Source organism: Sceloporus occidentalis, unplaced genomic scaffold, assembly GCF_023333645.1.
Source record: "Sceloporus occidentalis isolate IW3139 unplaced genomic scaffold, rSceOcc1.0.p SCAF_10, whole genome shotgun sequence".
NCBI classification, from domain to species: domain Eukaryota; kingdom Metazoa; phylum Chordata; class Lepidosauria; order Squamata; family Phrynosomatidae; genus Sceloporus; species Sceloporus occidentalis.
Window position 1 is genome coordinate 31,971,858 of NW_028316990.1, and position 20,284 is coordinate 31,992,141.

The 20,284-nt window shown below is 39.4% G+C and overlaps 1 protein-coding gene across 1 annotated transcript in view; it reads right to left on the reverse strand.

Annotated features, from left to right (window-relative positions):
- Window positions 1-20,284, reverse strand: part of LOC149306370 (dynein axonemal heavy chain 3-like) — a 70,702-nt gene that overhangs the window by 39,749 nt on the left and 10,669 nt on the right. Inside the window, exons 9-26 of the mRNA XM_089477087.1 lie at window positions 19,804-19,929; window positions 17,169-17,364; window positions 16,645-16,824; window positions 15,675-15,811; window positions 14,044-14,149; window positions 12,417-12,595; window positions 11,626-11,810; window positions 10,992-11,115; window positions 9,769-9,922; window positions 8,248-8,392; window positions 7,438-7,649; window positions 6,572-6,663; window positions 5,746-5,860; window positions 4,940-5,056; window positions 3,327-3,506; window positions 2,324-2,460; window positions 1,051-1,252; window positions 158-250 (exon numbers count right to left, since the gene is read on the reverse strand). Coding sequence (XP_089333213.1) covers window positions 158-250; window positions 1,051-1,252; window positions 2,324-2,460; window positions 3,327-3,506; window positions 4,940-5,056; window positions 5,746-5,860; window positions 6,572-6,663; window positions 7,438-7,649; window positions 8,248-8,392; window positions 9,769-9,922; window positions 10,992-11,115; window positions 11,626-11,810; window positions 12,417-12,595; window positions 14,044-14,149; window positions 15,675-15,811; window positions 16,645-16,824; window positions 17,169-17,364; window positions 19,804-19,929 — 2,680 coding nt within the window. The remainder of the gene's footprint in view (window positions 1-157; window positions 251-1,050; window positions 1,253-2,323; window positions 2,461-3,326; window positions 3,507-4,939; window positions 5,057-5,745; window positions 5,861-6,571; window positions 6,664-7,437; window positions 7,650-8,247; window positions 8,393-9,768; window positions 9,923-10,991; window positions 11,116-11,625; window positions 11,811-12,416; window positions 12,596-14,043; window positions 14,150-15,674; window positions 15,812-16,644; window positions 16,825-17,168; window positions 17,365-19,803; window positions 19,930-20,284) is intronic.

Genomic DNA, 20,284 nt, shown 5'->3' on the forward strand with positions numbered 1-20,284 from the left:
TGTCTAGGACAACATCCCCACCCCGACCAACTCCAAATGTCTGCCGATATGTTGCTGATAGGAAGTTATTGGTGATGGTATCACATTAATTTGATTGTGTTCATGGATTCAAGATGCCAAGTAGATCATTATAGGGTATTTGTGTATTATTTATTACCTCATCATAACCTTCAATGCCCTTTGATATGACATGCCTAATACTGGCCAACATCATTTCTTCTACTTGTGACAGCCATTTCTCCACCATGCCCTAAAAATGAAAAATGAAAACGGGACATGAACAACATAGAGTGTCAGAAGGTGAACATTCATGGTAAGAAAGAACATTTTGCCATCAGAGAGAAACCATATAGACTACCCTTCCACTACCCAATGCCATCCAGATGTGTTGAACCACAACAACCTGGCTTTTCTAGCCAGATGTTGGGCTTTATCACACCAGTCTCCTGTCTTGCCACAATCATGCTAGTTTAAGAATGGAAGCATACCAGTTTAGCATCATTTCTTATGAAACTTTCGTCTATGATAGCATTTTGGTGATCCGTGGTTGTGTGCTCTATTTTCTGCACTGTCAAATGATACCTTTCAGGAGGAAGGGTGAGAACTAGCGATTGTGGTTGGCAACCACCTCATCATGTGAAAGGACCTATCACATGATAGCCGTAGTAATGGAATAGCAGTGAGACTGAAAGCCTATTGATTGGTTTTGCCCACCAATGAAAAGGTGCACTATACTAACAAATGGAATGCAAGGCGACAGCAGCAGGACAGACACAGCATCATGTGATAAGTATCAACCAAAGACAATTTCATTCTGTTAAAACTCCACATTTCTAGCCAGTTTGATAAAGTCCATTGTTTGTACTCTATTATTTCATTTACAAGTCATATGCCATTTCCTCTGCTGCTTTTCACTTTCTCATTTAAACAAACGAACAAAAAGAATCAGTAATAAAGCTTCAGAAGCATTATCTCAGAAGCATATTTTGATTATTATTATGTACAATGATAATAATAATGAAATTGAGAAGAAAAATATGCAAAAATTACTTTGGCGTGCGCAGGGAAGATTTTCTTAATAAAAGGCACAACTTCCTTCTCAGAGCTGATCATGCCCGTGATCTCCATGTCATCAGTAAATTCTAGTTTTGCAATTCCCTCAAAGCACTTCTTCAAGTGTGGCTGGACACGGAGAGGATCCTTGGTTTCCGACAGAATCTCCAGCAACTCATCATTAGAAAGGAAGAAGAATCTGTTCAAAAGAGATTTTAAGTACAGTTCAGAACAAAAGCTGCATGGGAGAAAGACGAACTCATCACAGCAGATGAATTGCTCTCTAAATATGGCCAGTTTACTGAGATGGTTTCCATTAGTGTGTAAACAAGGGATGATTGGGCCATAAATTCATAGGGACACTGAAATACGTTTGGACAGAACAGATAAAAGAGTGCAGGGCCAAGATGTATAACACAATGTGTGCACGATAAGAAGGAACAATATGTATATTATCTCAGTGTTTATTCTGTTTATTTCTGTTGCTGTTAATGCAATACAAGTGACAAACCCCTAAAATATATGTGTGTACCAAATGAGGATTACCTTATCTATCCATGACTTTAATGGGGAAGGACCACTGCTTATCTATCTATGACTTTAATGGAGAGGCCAGGTGTCCCAAGCAGGGTGTCCTACTTCATCCAACCAACAAATCTGTAGTTGGGTACAAATGGTGGGAAAGACTTTTGCCTAAAGCCCTGGACATAGATGACAGTCAGAGTCAATGGATGTGATGGACACTCATTACTATGGCTTTAAAAGGTAAATTAGGCAAATTAATGGGGACTAAAAACATGATGGTTACATCGAGTAAGGAATTTGGGTCATACTGGCTGGGGGATTCTGACCATTGTAGTTTTAAAAAAAAAACCTTTTCCAAGCTCTATAATATTATCTCCAGGATCAGAGGCAGCATGTTTCTCAATATTGGTCACTGAGGAGCTAAGAGGATGGCAGTGATTCCCTTCAAGACCTGCTTATGAATTTTTTATTGAAACCCCAGGTTGGCCACTTAGGTGAAACAGGATGTGAGCCTGGATGGAAGCCTACATAAATAGACAGAGCCTAAAAATTGGATGTGGTCTTTGTTTAGATCCCATGGGTCTCTTTTTCTGTGAAGTGTTCTTCTATAAAGTTGGCCAGTTCTTTTAATATCTGTAGAAAGTTTTCCATGCAGGACAGTACCATATGTGTCCTGTGTCTCAACCAGTCAACATTTTAAATTAATGTTCATTTGCTAGAAACTGGGACTTGTCGATGAACCCACCTTGGAAAAAATAATCTTTTCTTCTCTAAGTACGTATTCAGGCCCTTCTGAATATCTTCCAAAAGCAAATTTGCTTCCTGAAGTCTGTCCAACATTTTCGGCTGCTCAGTGGCAACCAATACTCTGGTGTCTTTCACCTGTTATTGTTGAAACAAACAAATGGTCCTGAGAAACTGTATTTTCAGTTTTGTTCTGCAGAACATGTTGAACAGGGGTGGGAAGCTAGGGGATGCATTAGCCCCCCAAAACCTTGACAGCCAAACACACACCTACTATATCTCATTGTAAAAAGAAATATATATATATATATATATTTCCCCACAAAATGTACCCAAACACCCTGGAGTATGGGGGCATTATTGTCATGTTTTCATTCCCTAGGACTTCCTCTTCTTTCTTGCCTTTTTGTCTCCTGGCTCTAAAATGGATTGGGCTGCTAGAGGGAATTTGGGGGGGGGACCATTTTGGAGAAAATTAGAGCAAAAAGGTGAGTTTTTTTGTGGGGGGGGTCATCCTTGAGGGGAGGAAGAGCAAGGGGAAAGGACAAAAAGGACTGAAAAATCTCAGAAAAATAAAGATCACAACAAACTACAATTCCCAGAATTCCATAGGATTGAGCCATGGCAGTTAGTGGTGTCGACCTGGATTGTTTTTGCAGTGCGGATGCAACCTGAGTATATTTAATGGACATGGAATGCAAAGTGACTGTTGAATAGAGGAAGAAGAAAAAGGATATGTCAGCCAGTCTGACATCCAGGATCCCTGTGTAGGAATGTTGCATGGTTCATAGAGTTGAATTAAGATCTCTTGCATTGCTGGCCCAAGGCTACCTCCTCCTAGGAGTATAGCTATGGATGGTGGGCAAAAGAAGGCATTGTCCTTCCATAAGAATTCTGACTCCATCCCATGAAATTTTCCTTCAGTCCCCAAATTTCTAACCATGTGAAAGGTGGTACTTCTGCTAGTATTAAAATAAATAAATAAATAAATTACAAGTACTTACTGCTTGTACCATGATGTCCTTCCAGTAAGTATCCACTATTTTAAACTTCCTGCCCTCCTCTGGCATCTGAGCAATGATGTCTTCAGAACTGAAGATGGGTTCCAGATAAAGCCATGTTGCCTGGCATTTCAACCAGCCGTCTAAAATCTCTTGCATCGTGACAAGTTTATCTTCCCATCTCTGTGAACAGATTATTTCAATTACAGTTCTCCAAGAAAACCTATTTCAGATTCTCACTCAAAGACTAAAGAGTGGACTTTAGTGGACTGTTTTCTCTCTTTTTTCCAAACTGCTGCACAAGTACATTTTCAAAACTGCACAACATCACAACAAAACGAAATAAAAAAACACCTTGGCCAGATGAGTTCTTTGGAACAAAAGATGAATGATAGAGATCTCTGGATGGTTTGCAACAGAATACAAATAGAGTCACAGAATCATAGTGTTGGAAGAGGCCTCATGGGCCATGTAGCCAACCATCTGTTCAATGCAGGACCTCCAGCTAAAGCACCTCCAGCAAGTAGATGTCCAGCCTTGTTCTTGAGATATTTCAAAAGTGCAGTCCTGTCACCTGTCAGTCTTCTCTTCACCAAGCCCAGCTCCTTCAATTTTTCCTCGCAGGTTTGCTCTCCATACCTCTTATCCTTGTTGCCCTTCTCTGAACATACACCAAATTGTCCACATCCTTCTTAAAATGCTTCACCCAGAACTGAACATCATACTCCAGATGAGGCCTGACCAGTGCAGAATATAGTGGGACTAATACTACTATATCCTTCATCTTGGAAACTGTGGAGTTTATCACACAGGAGGAATTTCTCTTAATTTTGAATGAAAAGAAAGTGGGGCCAGAACGCATTCACGTAAAGTCGCTAGTTTAGCGATATTACGTGAATGCTCATTGCATTCGAACTGGCTCCCCGTTGCCCAAAAATAGCATGCCATTGCCCGAATTTGCGTGTGGCAGTCTATCACGCAATAATGTGAAACCCCATGATTACACTTGGACTGACTTCCCATTGCCCGAATTTGTGTGTAGTGGGTTATCACGCAATAACATTAAACCCCATGATTGCGTTGAGATTGCCATTGGATTATACTTCCAATTTCCCTTGTCTGATAAACTCCTGTGCTTCTATTAATGCAGGTTAAAAAAGCATTCACTTTTTTTGCTGCAGCATCACACTGTGAGCTCATGTTCAATTTATGATCAACAATAATCAAAGGTCCTTTTTGCATATAGTACTGCTGAAACCATGTATTCCCCATCATCTACCTGCACATTTGGTTTTTGTACCCTAAATGTAGAATTTTGCATTTGTCAATTCGATTTCATTATATTACTCTCTACCCAATGTTCTTGTTTATCTAGGCCCTTTTGAATTATGTCCCTATCTTGCAATGTGTTAGCCATCCCTCTCAGTTTTGTGTCATCTGCAAACTTGATGAGGATTTTCTTCACCCAGTCATCATGTGAGATTATAACACCTCATGTTCTCACGAACTGGGAATGGGCTTAAACTGTTTAAACATGCATGCAAACACATACATACACACACACACACACACTATAAAAAAAATCAGAAGCACAGACAAGTCCTATTTTTCTTTACCCGACACTCTGCTTCAATTGGTTTGATGAATGGAGAACCACACATTGTCTGGGTTTTGACAATGTGATCATCAAGCAAGAGCTGGATGTCATCAATCGCTGAAAGAATGCTGGTATCCTGTAAAAAAAATTTTTTGTTCAGTACAAGGATTCAATGTTTCATTGCTTTGATCTTAAAATAGTATGATCCTTCCCAGCACAGTTATCTCATTTTTCCTTTTCGTATCATAAACAAATATATTAGTCACAATTTTCATTCTAAGAGTGTGGATCCATATGGTGTCACAAAACATGTATATAACGGGGAGATATTAGTCAGCTTGACAGATGCCTATGACTTGGAGAAATGCAAGACAGAAAAAGAGAGAGAGGTGTAATGGTTATAATGTTGAACTGGGAGTTGAAAGATTCAATTTCAAGTCCCACTGAGCCATGAAACTCACTGGGTGACTGTGGGCCATTTACTCTCTCAACCATCAGCTAGTGAAGAAATTCATCAGAGGGCGAACTTAAAACAGTCAAATGATGAATGAGCAATGATGAATAATGTCTTGAATAACAGCAGCCCTGCACTCTGCACTGCAACACTCACTCAGTTATGTTTTTAATATCACAAATAAATAAATGGGGTTAAATATAGCTAACTAAACAACTAATAAACAAACAGAAATTTGGGAACTATTCTATTCCCATGGAAGCATCAGCAGTAGAACTATTGACTCCAATGAAGCAACATGCAACAAAACTACTCAAGAAAAGAACTAGAATGACGGTTCAAAACAGAATTGTTAAAAGGAAGGTACTTGCCGTGTCTCGGTATTTTACAAAAGTGAAGCAGATGTTGGCCCATTCCGATTTCATTTTCTCCATGTTTTTCTCTAAGGAATACTCCTTGCTGGCTGCGGCTCCTATAGGTTCTAACCTAGATGGAAACGGAAATTTTAAAATAACTAAATATAGTGCAACACGTCTCAGATTTCATCATTTTGTAAACTGAATTTATGTAAGTCTTCCATGGTCACAATTTTTGTCTTCCAGGTTTTCAACATCAAGCCTGACTTCTTTAACTTTCTTTAGTAATTGTTCCAAGTCTGTTGTTGTTTTCTGCTAGTAGTTTGGCATCACTTTGCCAGATCATTCTGAAGCAAGACCAAGATCCTTCCTGATAAATATCTGACACTAAAAAATCCAAACTGAGCTGCAAAGTTTTCTGATTGTCTTTACACATTAGCTATAAACACACACACAATTGTATAAACATTCAGAAAACATTAAATAGAAATTAAAGGGTTTTTTTTCTTCATTCTTTTAACATAGGTCTGCATAGCCTTCAGATTGCATGCTTTCCATGGGCTCCTTCTGGATGCCCTCCCAAAGAACCTCCCTGCCAGAAAAAGAGTTCCAATGAAAATAAATGGCTTTTTCTGCCACTACTAACAATTTCCCCCCTTAAATCCCTAAAAAAGATGATTTATAAAACTGGACGCAATTTTTCAGTCACTTAAGATGTTATCTTCTTATACTGTTGCAGCTGTGGTTTGTCCTAGGAGCCAAAAATTACCCCAAAGACCTCCCAAACCTGCTCACCCCTGTTTTAAAATGTACAACAAATATCCCTGAGAGGATTTCTTACTTCTCAATATATTTTGAAAGTCCATATTCCAACATATTCATGAGGGAAGTTGTTTCATCCGGTCTGATCTCATATCCAACTACATCGCTAATCTAAAAATAAAAATGTGTGAGATTGAAAAAAGTAACCATAACATTCAGTCAGAATGCTACAAGGCTGTAACAAGTATCGAAAGAAGTATATGAAAATCTTTTTTTTTAATGATAAAAATGTTTTGAAGAGAGAGAAGGAAGGCAGAAAGCAAGGAATGGGGAAGGGAAAGGTATATCAGTATTCAGAACAAGTTTTCACTATCCTGCATTCCTCATATAAGAGAAAGGAGACTATCTCCTTACCCATTTTTCTGGTACTGATCCCAATATAGACTTCAGTTCCTAGAAGACCCTTGCTAGTATGGCAAGTGATGAGCGATTCTGGGAGTTTTTGTTCAACTATACAGTGGACCCTTGTTATACGCTGGGGTTTGGTTCCAAGATCCCCCATGTATAACAAAATCTGTGTATGTTCAAGTCCCATTAAATATAATGACACAGCAAAATGGTGTCCCTAATAAAAAATGGAAAATCAAGGTAAATGTATACTTTTTTGGAACATTTTCAAACCGTGTATGCTTGAATCCGTGTATAAAAAATCCATGTATAAGAAGGACCGACTGTATTTAGAGATCCACAGGGTGGGAATCAATGCATTAGGTCAATTCACCACTTATATATATTCAGTTCAAATTCAGTCATACCATGTGCTGGCATGACCAGCTTCAGTCCGGTGGGAAGATCAGCATACACTTTTCATTCAAGGAGTTGCAAATACCGTTGTATCAAAATAATTCACACAGCCTTGATTGACATCTTTTCATTGTACAGTACCTGCTCCCAGTGCCTGTCTTTCATCCCACGATTGCAGGCAATAGAGAGGACAGGGAGGTGTTGTTTGAATTTGTCAATTTTAAATTTCACATTTTCTGCTAAACGCTTAGGGCCAGGAAGATCCACAAAGGTCTTGGTCAACTTGTATACAGTCCTCCACATGTTTGAGACCTCCTCACTGATTTCTTCAGCATTCAACTGTGCCAGAGGTCCTGCATGCAGAATCAGAAAAGAAAACAAGCATCCTGAATATTTCAAAGCACCTGGAGAGATTCATTTTACCAGATGAAAGCTTTGAAATTGCCTCGATGGGAAAATATATCTTACCAGACAAAGACCATTTCCATGTAGAAATGATTTTCTGACCAGTGTTTGCCTGGGTGTGAACCATGGGCTTTTCAAATAGTTATTTTATCTTTATGAGCATATAGATTGACTGATTGATTTGTTATACCTATATCTTGCTTTGCTTCTAATGAGCTCAAGAAGATCTACACTGCTTTCTTCCCTTTTATCTTTACAGCAGTCTGGTCAGGTAAGTCAGGCTGAGAAGAAGTAATATTTCCTGGCACAATTGGGCCTGGCTTCTGGATTTCTCAACTCCCCAATCCCTAACCAATTCAACATTTTAATCACTGTCCCACACTGGTTCTGCTGTGCAAAAGTTGGTCTCTTTGCTTTTCATAAAAAGCACACACAGTATATTTCTATATCTCCACCAAAATCAAAATCAAAAGTTTCGGAAATTTAACCTCCCAAAAAATCCCCAATTTCGTTGAAAACAATTTATTAACATGAACGGATCCTCACCATTCATCCATTCCTCAGACTTTACGTGGAAATTATAAGCAGTCACCCAAAGCTGCTCAAAGGGCTGTTTGTGTGTGATAATGGTCTGAAGTAGAGGAAACTGACTTTTCTCCCGTTCAAGTAGTTCTTCTTCCTTATTAATAGCCTGGAACAAAAAAAAACGGCATTGTTTCTGTTTTCAAAATTGATCTGTTCAACACAACATTATGTTTTTTGTGGGTTTTTCGGGCTATGTGGCCATGTTCTAGAACAGTTTCTTCCTGACGTTTCACCAGCATCTGTGGCTGTGCCAGTATATATACAGTATATATACTGTTGGTTGAGGGGAAGTGATTTGCATGTTAATCTATGTATTGTTCTGTTGTTGAATGGCAAAGCCTCAGGGTCTCTATTTAATTAACAGTAACATAGCCCCCCAAAACCCACAAAAAACTATGGATGCCGGCCATGAAAGCCTTTGACTTCACACAAAATTATTAGTTTATAAGGAGGCTTCAAACCAAGTCTTTTCTTGACAATAAATCCCTGGCCACAAGGGTGGACAACTGCGGTCCTCTTGTGAGCCACACCACTGCATTTCGGCATACTGTAACATTATTTCCAACTGCCATTTTTGTCAACTTTTCAGAAACTTTTTAAGGGGATGAAGATGAGAGGTAAACCTCTACATTTTCAGCCAATGTTGGGAATTCTGGCCTGATTTTAAGGCGAAAATCATCCTCAAACCAGCACATGGGGATGAAGGGGGGCTGGGAGTCTTCACGGCCACACTTTCTGGTCCAAAGGGCCACATGTAGCCCATGGGCCATGCTTTACCAACCTCATCTCAGAATCATAGAACCATAGAGTTGGAAGAGACCACAACGACCATCTAGTCCAACCCCCTGCCATGCAGGAACTCTCAACCAAAGCATCCCTGACAGATGGCCATCCAGCCTCTGCTTAAAGACCTCTAAGGAAGGAGACTCCACCTCTCTCTGAGGGAGTGTGTTCCACCGTTGAACAGCCCTTACTGTTAGGAAGTTCCTCTCAATGTTGAGGTGGAATCTCTTCTCCTGCAGCTTGCATCCTTTGCTATATTATGTCCTATTTTCCGGAGCAGCAGAAAACAAGCTTGCTCTCTTCTCAATATGACATCCCTTCAAATATTTAAACAAGGCTATCATATCACATCTTAAGCTTCTCTTCTCTATGCTGAACATACCCAGCTCCCTAAGTCTTTCTTCATAGGGCACACTTTCCAGACCTTTCACCATTTCCGTCATCCTCCTTTGATCAAGGCCATAAGCTCAAGGCCTGTGTGAGATTTGGAGAAAAGTGAGGCCTCAAACCTATATTTCCCAGATGAGCACTGCACCGCACATGTTCACACTAACTTCACATTGGCATGTTAGCACACCTCTTATATTTTTGTGAGGGAGGGAAGAAATGTCTCCCTATCTTTTCTTCCTCCCATGCATAATGGCATAAAATCAATTAAGTAAACAATTCAATTGCATATTCCTCCCTATCAAGACTAACTTCATATTCTGCCAGGGCAAAGTCCAAATTCTTAGACAACTCATTAAATTTTTCCACGTTGTTCTTCATTTCTTCCATGGTCATGACATCCTTCTTTCGGAAACTTTCAACTTCTTTGTTGTAACCTTCAAGGATAGCTTCAAACTCTGAGCACCTATTTGAAATCAAAAAGAGCCAAACTTAGTATCATGTTAAAGAATGTTCTTCAACTGAAGTAAATAAAAGAAAAAAATGAAGTGAAGAATGAAGATACTTCAAATTTACCTTTTGTAAAAGAAAACATGATGCAACATTTCTAAATAAAACAAATACATAAAGGATCTATAACTCAACTTTGGATATACATTTGGATATAAATGAGATGTTTAGGTGGTTTCTGTGTTAACATGGTCCTAAATAAGGACTGATGTTCATATGTTCTACATAAACATTCAATCCTCTGCATTATTTTAAACATATTTTCCAATGAAATATACACCACCACCATCCTCACTATTATCATCTTGATTTATATCCTGCCTTTTCCTCAAAATGGGGGCTCAACGTGGTTCACTATTTAAAAAGTATAATTTACCTAAAAAGATACAAAGACCAACATTAAAATACAATTCACAGCATTAAAACAATTGAAAACGCACAGAGAAATATAATAAAAAGCAGTTAAAATAGTTCACTAAAAACAATTTAGCATCCTCTTAAAGGGCCTTTCCTTAAAAACTTCAGTTCTAAAAACCTATTGGAATAAAAAAGTCTTCGCTGGTTGATGGAAGAACAGCAAGGATGGGGTTATTCTGGCTTTCCTGGGAAGGGAGATCCAGAGCCTAGTAGCAGTAACAAGAAGTCTATCTTGCATTCCCAACAGGGATGCCTATAAAGCTAGAAAGCTCTTTCTAAGGATCTTGGGGCAGATGGGATCATAATAGATGTTAAATAGACTGGACCAAAGCCATTTAGGGCTTTATAGCCCATTACCAGCACACTGAATTGTGGAAATGTTTTGCATAATTGTGCAAAACTTCATTTTTGTATGCATTGACCCTAAAATATACTTGGCATATTTTTGAGGTAAGAACCATATTATTAAAAACAGAGAGATGGGGGTGGAGACCCTAAAGATGACTGCATTACAGTTTGCATATGAGTCCAAGGTAAATCAGGTTTGTTCATTCAAATACATGCACTCAATCAAACCCTCAAAATCTCTAGAAGCCATTTCATCATACCTTTTTACCAAAGCAAGTTCTGCATGATCCCGTCTATTCATCAGTTGGTTCCTGCTGGCATCAAATATTATCTCAATTTCATCCGGCCAATGGAGAACAGTACTGTTTAGTTTTATATCATCATCTAGGAAAAAAAGTTTGCCTTTCAAAACCATCTTAAGAACATGAAAATGACAGAAGTCTAATCCAATTTGTTTTTATTTTACGGTATTTTTTAGAGTCAAGGACACCCCTTCCCAAAATATGGAGCCAGCTTCAAAGCCACAGTTTCTGTCTGAACAAAGGGTACAAAAAGCACTTGTTTCCTTGCCTGGAGCTAGACTTTAATGATGAGTTAAAGCTAGATCCATATTGATGGGTATTCTCTTTCCCACTGCTTTCAGGAGGATTTTTTTTTTTAATACAAAGATCTGCTAGGGATAAAGACAGAGAAGTAGTGCCCTCTGCTTCCATAAAAGCTAGAGAAAGCAAACCAGCAAGAATCTGGAAGTGGCAAATTGCCTCCCACAAGATTCCTCACCCCCACCTCACTCTGTAAACTTTCTTTAACTGGGTGACCATCCCAATATCTTAATGTCACCCTTGCCATGGTTCCATGCAGCATACGTTCATTTTTGGTTGTTTCAGAACATACCAGGGAGGTCAGCATAGTCCATCAGGAACTCGAGTCTGTAGATCGCCTCCCTAATTTCACGACGCAGCTTAAAAACAGTAACATCGCTGGATTTTTTCAAGTAGGCCGTGAGCTCGACAAGCTCCTCGGTGGTCAAAGGCACTTCGCTGACTTTGTCTGCAATTATGTTGTACTGATTGCAAATGCTACAAACAGAAACAGAAGGCTGTGTGTAATTTCACAGGCATCAAAACATATACAAATATTATTTGCAGCACCTCTTCCTGTTCTTTGGTTTTTTTGCTTTCTTTTATCTGTCTGTCTAACAACGTAATTGACTTTTTAGATGCCATGTCTGATCTATTCCAGACACTTTTCAGTGTCATTGTGACTAAGGGATCAGAGAGCAGGAGAGTTTGATGGCACTAAGGAGGAGGTAGCTTGAGTACAGGGATTACACTTCCTCTCAACACAAATGCAGGAACATACTGCTTTGGTAGCGACTTTCATGAGACAAGAGCCAAGAGATCAGCACTGTCCCCAGTTCCATGGTCTAAGGAGATTGCCCTGCTCCCTCCCCTTTCTTCCCTTGAAGATTTCACCAAATAATAGAGCTAGGTATGGGTACCAAATGCCCCTCAGAATACATACAATCCCATGTTTGAAGCATTACTAGAACCACCAGAACCAGGCCTTTGAAATTTACCAATGGCATCATGAAGACATATCCTGTTCTCTCTTTCTGAAAGCAACAAAAGTACCAATTTCCATGCACTTCTAGTTAAAGTAATAATCTCTTTTCTTGAGTATACCTTTGGTTTACCTCCCTGTTTTCCTCCACTTCAAACTCAATCAGTCTGTCTTTCAGCCGCTGAGTCCGTCTGCAAAGCTCTTCATTCAGCTTTAATGCATCAAGGCAAAACATGGCCAGAGGGACAGTAACATGCATGGAGGCAATTTCTTTTTTCAGCTTTGTCAAACTATCGATTTTCTGCAAAAGAACAAATTTACTATAACAGCAAGGATAACCATGAAAAGACTTGTGTCTATGAGTTTTTGTGTTAATAGAGCAGGGGTGAGTAAAGGGTGGCATGCAACCCGCTGGGGTCATTTTTATGTCTCCAGATCAAAGAAAAAAAATTGACAAAATTGTTTTGCCCCAAAATGCCCTCTGAGAATTTGTTGCTTTGTAAACAAGGTTACATCTGGGCCTAAAAGACCTTGATAGCGCCCCCCCCCCCCCAAATGTGGCACCATGCTTCTCACAATCTCAGAATGCATTTGGGACCATGTTTAGATTTTTTTTCATGGGGATGAAGTAGGATGATGCTGTCTTCCAAGATCTGAGATATGCTCATTCTTACTGACCTAGCCTTCCAATCACTGCATGCTTACAGCAAATATTTATCTTTTTGCAATCTCATAATGCCAGTGAAATTAACCATAGTATTGTAGGTAGAGCCATTGACCCTGATGGCTAGGGGAATTATGGAGGTGTAGTCCAAAAAACAGAATCTTTTCAAGTTATGAATACTTGCAATGCAAAATGTTAGCTGGTATGTACTTGGAAGGGAACAGAAATGAGACTAGAAGCTCATAATTACTGTATTGCTGTCCATTTTTGTCTTGAATTGGCCTGTGCTGCACTCTCTTAATTGGCTTAAGATAACAGAATCTCAAGCAAGTAGAAAGATTTGCATTGTAAGAATTCAAAGGCAAACTTTCTGAGACGTCCAAATTGCTCCAGCCCACAGAGATTTAGGAAAGATTTAAGAAACAGCACCAAAAATGAAAAAAAGAAGAGGAAGAAAGGAAGTCAGGCAATCAGCTTCAGCCTACAAAGCATTATTAACCATGAAAGATTTCCTATCTCCTAATAGATCGAAAGTACAAAATCGACAACTTTTAAAAAGGAGATGGTACAGAACTGTGCTATCTTTCTACACCCAACCTAGACTGAAATAAATGTTCTCATTCTTCTGTTATAATGATTCAGGACAGGGGCTCCCTTGGTCTCTTATAGCGAGGGTGGGGATATTGCTGGACTACAGTTCTCATCATCCTTTATCATCAGTCATGTTTGCAGTTGGGGTTGATGACAGTTGGAGACCAGCAACGTCTGCAGGTCCACTAGTTCCCTATCGCTGTTTTAGAATGCAGAAACCTTACACTTTTCAGGTCCCCAACAGACTCATTCAAACTGTGCAGTGAATCTTCACAGCACTGGTGTTACACAAAAAACCTTGTAACAACGTTGCATCATTCTCTTAATGCACACATTTCCACTCTGTTGATCTAGTCTGAAAGTAATGATTCATAAATCCAGGATGCCTCCTTGGGGACATGAACTTCAAGTATAACCTCTCCAAGAGCCAGTCCTTGCCAATATTTGTTCATTCCTCAGCAAAGGTTGCTTTTAATCATATAATAAATACCTACCAGCACAAAATCGTCCAGATCATGCCTTTTGCTCAAAAAATCAGTCACGTCTTGTTCTGCGTTGTTATTCAAGAGGTCGCTGTATTTATTGTACACGTTTAAGTATCTTAAACATAGAAAAACAGGAAAATAGAAATGATCAAAATCAGCATTAGTTAATTATTAAGAATAAATACTTTAAGAACAAAAAATGACAGCAACCATCCTGTCAACCTCTAAGTTAGGTTGATGAGATTTTTTTTATTTGGCTATACACTAAGAAATGAAGACCAGCAGAGCTCCTCCAGCTCTATCCTCAGATTCAGAGAAATGGTCAGGGGCTCAGGAAATGTAGCCAGGAAATTATTACTCTTGTCACCCAGCATTTGTCACCTGTGGTACCCACCTCACTTTGCCCAATCCATCCTTGTGGAAGCATATGCTTCTGAGCAGATGCTTGGTCCAGGATATTTAAAGGTAAAGGTAAAGGTTTCCCCTTGACATGAATGCCTAGTTGTAACCAATTGGAGGGTGCAGTGCTCATCTCCATTGCTAAGCCAAAGCCCTGGCGTTGTCCAAAGACGACTCCGGTTGTCATGTGGCCAGCATGACTGTATGAAACACTGTTAACTTCCTACTAAGGTGGTACCTATTTATCTACTTGCATTTGCATGCTTTTGAACTGCTGGGTTGGCAGAAGCTGGAAGTAGTGATGGGAGCTCAACCCATCATGCAGCACTAGGGCCTCAAACTGCCAATCTTCCAACCTTACGATTCCAGAACTAAAAGAGTCAGCAAGATATAATGGTTTGAGCTAGGACTCTGGAGACCAGGGTTCAAATCCCCTCTGGAGCAGAAAAACTCACTGGGGGATCTTGGCTGGAGTCACCCTCTCTCCGCCTCTAAGGATGGCAATGGCAACCCCCCTCTGAAGAAACCTGCCAGGAAAACCCTATGATAGGTTTGCCTTAGGGTCACCATAAGTCAAAAATCACTTGGAGGCACACAACAACAACAACGAACAACCAGAACTATGTTCACAAGTCTTTTTGCTTTTTGCTTTGGGTAATTATATTATATTAATATTAATAATATTCTTTTTAATTCAGTTGGGATAATAATAATAATAATAATAATAATAATAATAATAATAATAATAATGTTTATTTATAATGACCTTTTTACCAAAGGGTGGTACATCAGAACATATACAATAAAAATGAACAATAAAACACAACACTATATTAAAATGCTAAAATAATATACATATAATTATATTATATACACACACACACACACACACACACACATATACTACTGGTATGCTAAACACAAAATCCTCATCAGTTGCTACCCACCTCGGCCACTTAATCTGACGAATTGAAGAGGAAGGTTTTCAACCCTTTACAAAAGTGAGTAAGATCCTCTTCCAGTTGGAGGTGCAAAGAAAGACTGTTCCACAAACGTGGAGCCAGATACTGAAAAGCTCACAGCCTTGACAAAGCTGTACTCACTGGTGGAACTGCCAATAATCTTGTATCTGCAAACTTTAAATATCTATATGGCATGTGCCACACTAACCTTCTAGAACTGAAGACTTTTAACGAAGAGCATCGTTTAAGTTGCATCGTTTATACATCAAATACACTTACTTCTGTGGACCAATCAGATTGCGCTCAAATATCTCAGCAGTTTTTTTCACATACTCTGAAACTAAAGTTTCATCTTCTTGGACGGTACGAAGAATTAGGTCATCCCCTTTTAATTCCGGGAAAAGTTTAACTTGGACCTATAAAATACAAGGGGAAATCCCACAGCAAAAATAGGGCAACATAATAAGACACATGTAACATTATTTTTATTGAAAACATTGAAGCTCTACTTAAGTTACAGGCAAATGTGGCAAACAATCACACATACACATCCTCCACAATTTTTACAGCTGAATCTTATATATCTGTTCAGAAAAAAACACTGGGACTGAGATTTCCCTTTAAGGAAGTTTGCATACAGCTGAAGTTTTGATTTAAAGAATAACTGAAGTCATGCAGTTAGATCCAGACTGAGGCTGTATCTGCACTACAGAAATAATGCTGTTTGACACTGCTTTAACTGTCATGGCTCAATACTTAGAATTCTGGCATTTGTAGTTTTGTGAGATATTTAGTCTTGTCAGACAACTCTGGTGCCACAACAAACTACAAATCCCAGTATTCCTTAGCATTGAGCCATGGCAGTTATAGTAGTGTCAAACTGCATTATTATTTTTGCAGTGCAGATTCAGCCTAAGTCAGACTGAGTCCCTCTGAAATCAATGAGACTCAAGTTTGCAACGACTAATTTAGGTACCACTGATTCCAACACATTTACTCTAAGCTTGGCTTACATTTGGATCTGACCCATACAGTTTTACGTATTCGAGATTACATTTCAGTTGGCACTTTGGGCAAAATGAGACATGGCCTTCATCACATGGCTTGACTTCTCGATTCCACCCATCCAGTTTTTTCCTCCAACAATCCTCTAGGCACTGATCTAAGAGTTTGCCAAAATAAACACACTGTCATTTACTTCTGAGTAAACCTGTGCAAGCTCACTTTCTTAAACGCCATGTTTTCATACCTTTGGAAGTCCCTCAGAATTCTTTAGGACTCCCATGAAGCAGCGGTAGATTAAATCCCAGCAAGATCTTGTATCTGGCTCAAATATAATGTTGGGGTCCTCCACATCCAGTTTAATGACTAGTATTTGTGGTATAAAAAACTGCATTTCATGGTATGTTTCTCCAAAGTCATTGCCATCCTCAAGACAAAGAAAGAAAGAAAGAAAAAAGTATGTCTGGTGAAGAAGGTGGAGGGAAGCAGAAAGAGGGGACGGCTGCATGCCAGATGGAGGGACTCTGTTAAGGAGGTCAGGGATATGAATGTCCAGAAATTAAGCAGAGTAGTGGAGGACAGGGGTCTGGGAGATGTCTCAACCACAAAAATCAACTTGAGGGCAGTTAACAGCAACAACAAAATATTAGTGTTGTTAACAAACAGTTACATATATATGTAATGTACTTACAATTGTACACGAGCAACAAAAATATTTATTGTGTTCTAAGTCAGACTGCAAACCAAAGTAATATGTTCAGCTCTGCTTACCTTGTGAATCTTAAAAAAAGAAAGGATGTCTTCTAAAGAATTAATGACCATCTCCCGTAGCTGTAACGACATAAGGATTGCTACAGAGGCAAAATATTCTTCTATCTGTTGAGAAGAGTCCAGATCATTCTGTGGGGCAAGATAGAGCCAATTGTGCTTCTGCTCGATAAAAAGATCTGCACACGTGGGAATCCACCTGTAATAGATAAATTACTTTTATCTTACTTATCTTGTTTTATTCTGTAGTCCCTTTTTATCTGTGCTGAGCTATGACCATAATAAAGATTCTATTCTAATCTATTCTACTTATCTTGAGTGCTAATTCCTTTAAGTAATGTGTTGGGAGGCTACCTTGGGGACTGTGCATCCAAAAGGTGGACTAAAGATATCTGAAATAAAAACCATTGCCAAATGCAGACCATTTTTGAGTTGTTATTGTATCATTCTCGTTGACATGAAAGACATGATGGAACTGTGTAAGAGTCCAGCATTTGAAGAAACAAACTTAAACCTCAAACACATGGAAGGACATGTGTAAGGATCTTAGCACCTTCTAAAACTTTAGTGTAAAATGGTTTGGAAGGACATAGCTCAACATGAGCCCGATTCTGATCAAGCATGGCTCTGTTCCTGATCTTCCAGTATAGTGGCTCATATGCAGTCTTGAAGAGGTTCTGCGGGTGCCACCCATATTTTCCTCTCTTGGGTCAAGCTTTCCCTTCGGTCTTTTAGGGTATGTTGAGAAGGGTATAGCTGGGGAGGGGCAAAATGAAGGCACTGCCCTTCTAAAAAGAATTCTTCACCCTTTTCCTTCAGTTCCCAGATTTCTAGCATTGCAGACTGAGATCGTAAAAATCACTCACATCTTGAACTCTTGTATTTGCCTTTCCTTGTTAACTTCACAGAATCATAGATTTGAAAGAAGAAGAAAAAACACAAGGGCCATCAAGTCCAATCCCCTGCAATCCAAGCATTCTTGACAGATTGCTATCCAGGTTCTGTTTAAAAACCTCCAAAGTAGGAGACTCCACCACTCTCCAAGGGATTGTGTTCAACTGTCAAACAGCTTTTACCATGAGGAAGTTCTTCCTAATGCTTAGGTAGAATCTCTTTTCCTGTCGTTTGAATCCACTGCTTGATGTCCTATTCCCTGGAGCAGCAGAAAACAAGCTTGGTCCATCCTCAGTATGACATCCCTTCAAATATTTAAGCATGGCTATGAAGTCATCTCTTAACCTTCTATTTCCCAGGCTAAACATACACAGCTCCTTAAGCAGCTCTTCCAGACCTTTCAATGTTTTGGTCACTCTCCCCTGGACTCTAATCTATTAAGGTCATTTTTAATTCTGATCCTGTTCTCTATCAATTATCCCTTCTAATTTGGTGTCATCTGCAAATTTGATATGCATGCTCCCTATTCCATCATCCAAGATGTGCACTGGGCTCAGGACAGAACCCTGTGGCACCCCACTAGTCATCTCTATACAGGATGAAAAGGAACCATTGGTGAGCACCCTTTGAGTTCCATCAGTCAACCAACTACAGATCCACCTAACTGTAGCATTATCTAGTCCATATTTTACAAGCTTGTTTGCAAGAATATCATGGGGGAACCTTGCCAAAGGCCTTACTGAACTCAAAATATGCTACATTCACAGTGTACCCCTCATCTACCAAGTAAGTATGATTTGTCTTGGAGAAACACATGTCAACTTTTAGTGATCATAGGATTCCTTTCTAAGTGCTTGCAGACTGTCTATTTAATGATCTGCTCTAGAATCTTACCTGGTACTGATGTCAGGCTAACTAGGTAGTAATTATTTGGGTCCTCTTCCCCCCCCCCCCTTTTGGAAGATGGGGACAACATTTGCCCTCCTCCAGTCTTTGGCTAAATCTTTTCTTTGGATGCCCAAATTGTATCTCTATATGATCAACTGAACTTTTAAGTCACCACAATGCTAAAAGGTTGGGGTGGGAATAAAATTTCACTAGACGGCTCATTTTGTCTCCTACCCCATAGCTACATCCTGTCTAGCATACTCCCTTTTCTCAAGCTTTGAGCTCAGGAAGAAAGTAATAGAAAGCAGCCATGACTACTTTTACCCTGGTATCTCCCATCAGTTGTATCTGGCTCTACCTACTACCAGAATGCATATCTCGACAGATAACAAACAGAAAGAAAAGATGGTTTTTCTATTACTGAAGGATAGAAAAGACAGCTCCTTGGATTGAGGTGAAAAGGAGTAGTACAGTGCATCCCTCAACAGATGTACACACACACTTACTTTATTATGGCCTGTTACAGACTGCCAAAATAAAGCTTCGGGTCTCTTTGGAGGTATGCTGTTTAAATGATGCATGCATCCTAAGAATCTGGAAGCAGCACCAAAGCTGCACTCCAGTGCTTAGGAATGGAGTGTGGCTTTGGCGCGACCTCCGGACAATTAGGACCCATGCATCAGTTAAATAGCATACCTCCAAAGAGACCCAAAGCAGCTTTATTTTGGTAGTCTTTAACAGGCCTATGAAAATACTAGAAATTCTGCTTTGACAATTTGTTGCTTGAAAGTAAAAAGCTGCTTTTGAGTCCCATATTGGGAGAAAGGCAGGAAATGAAATAAAATAAGATTCTGACCTGTTCAGAAGAATATCATGAGCTTCCTGACAATGCTTTTGGACCAACTCTTCAAATTCATTGGGCAGTAGTGGCAAATCACCTGCAAGGATTTCCTTGGTGCGAACAAACCTGAGTTCACAAAACCTAAAGGGAAAAGGATGCATGGCTACTATGAACACAACGTGATGATATAATCCAAAGATTACATGGAGCTATAATAATATCAGTGCCTTTGAATAAGTAAGAAATGAGTTTGTTTCATGTCCGGATTACGGATGTTCTCGAAGGAGGCAACTAGTTATTTTAACAGTTTTCTTCCTGCTGTGGCAAAGTGTTTAAAAACTACCTGTATGCCACACTTTAAAGAATGCACAGTTTTCAAAACCTATTTGCAGTTCAGGACATTTTCTGCACAAAATTGGCACGTGGATTTTTGCATAGAAAACAGGATTATTTTGTGCAAGAAACAGTACTTTCTGGGAAGATGTTGGTTGCAGAT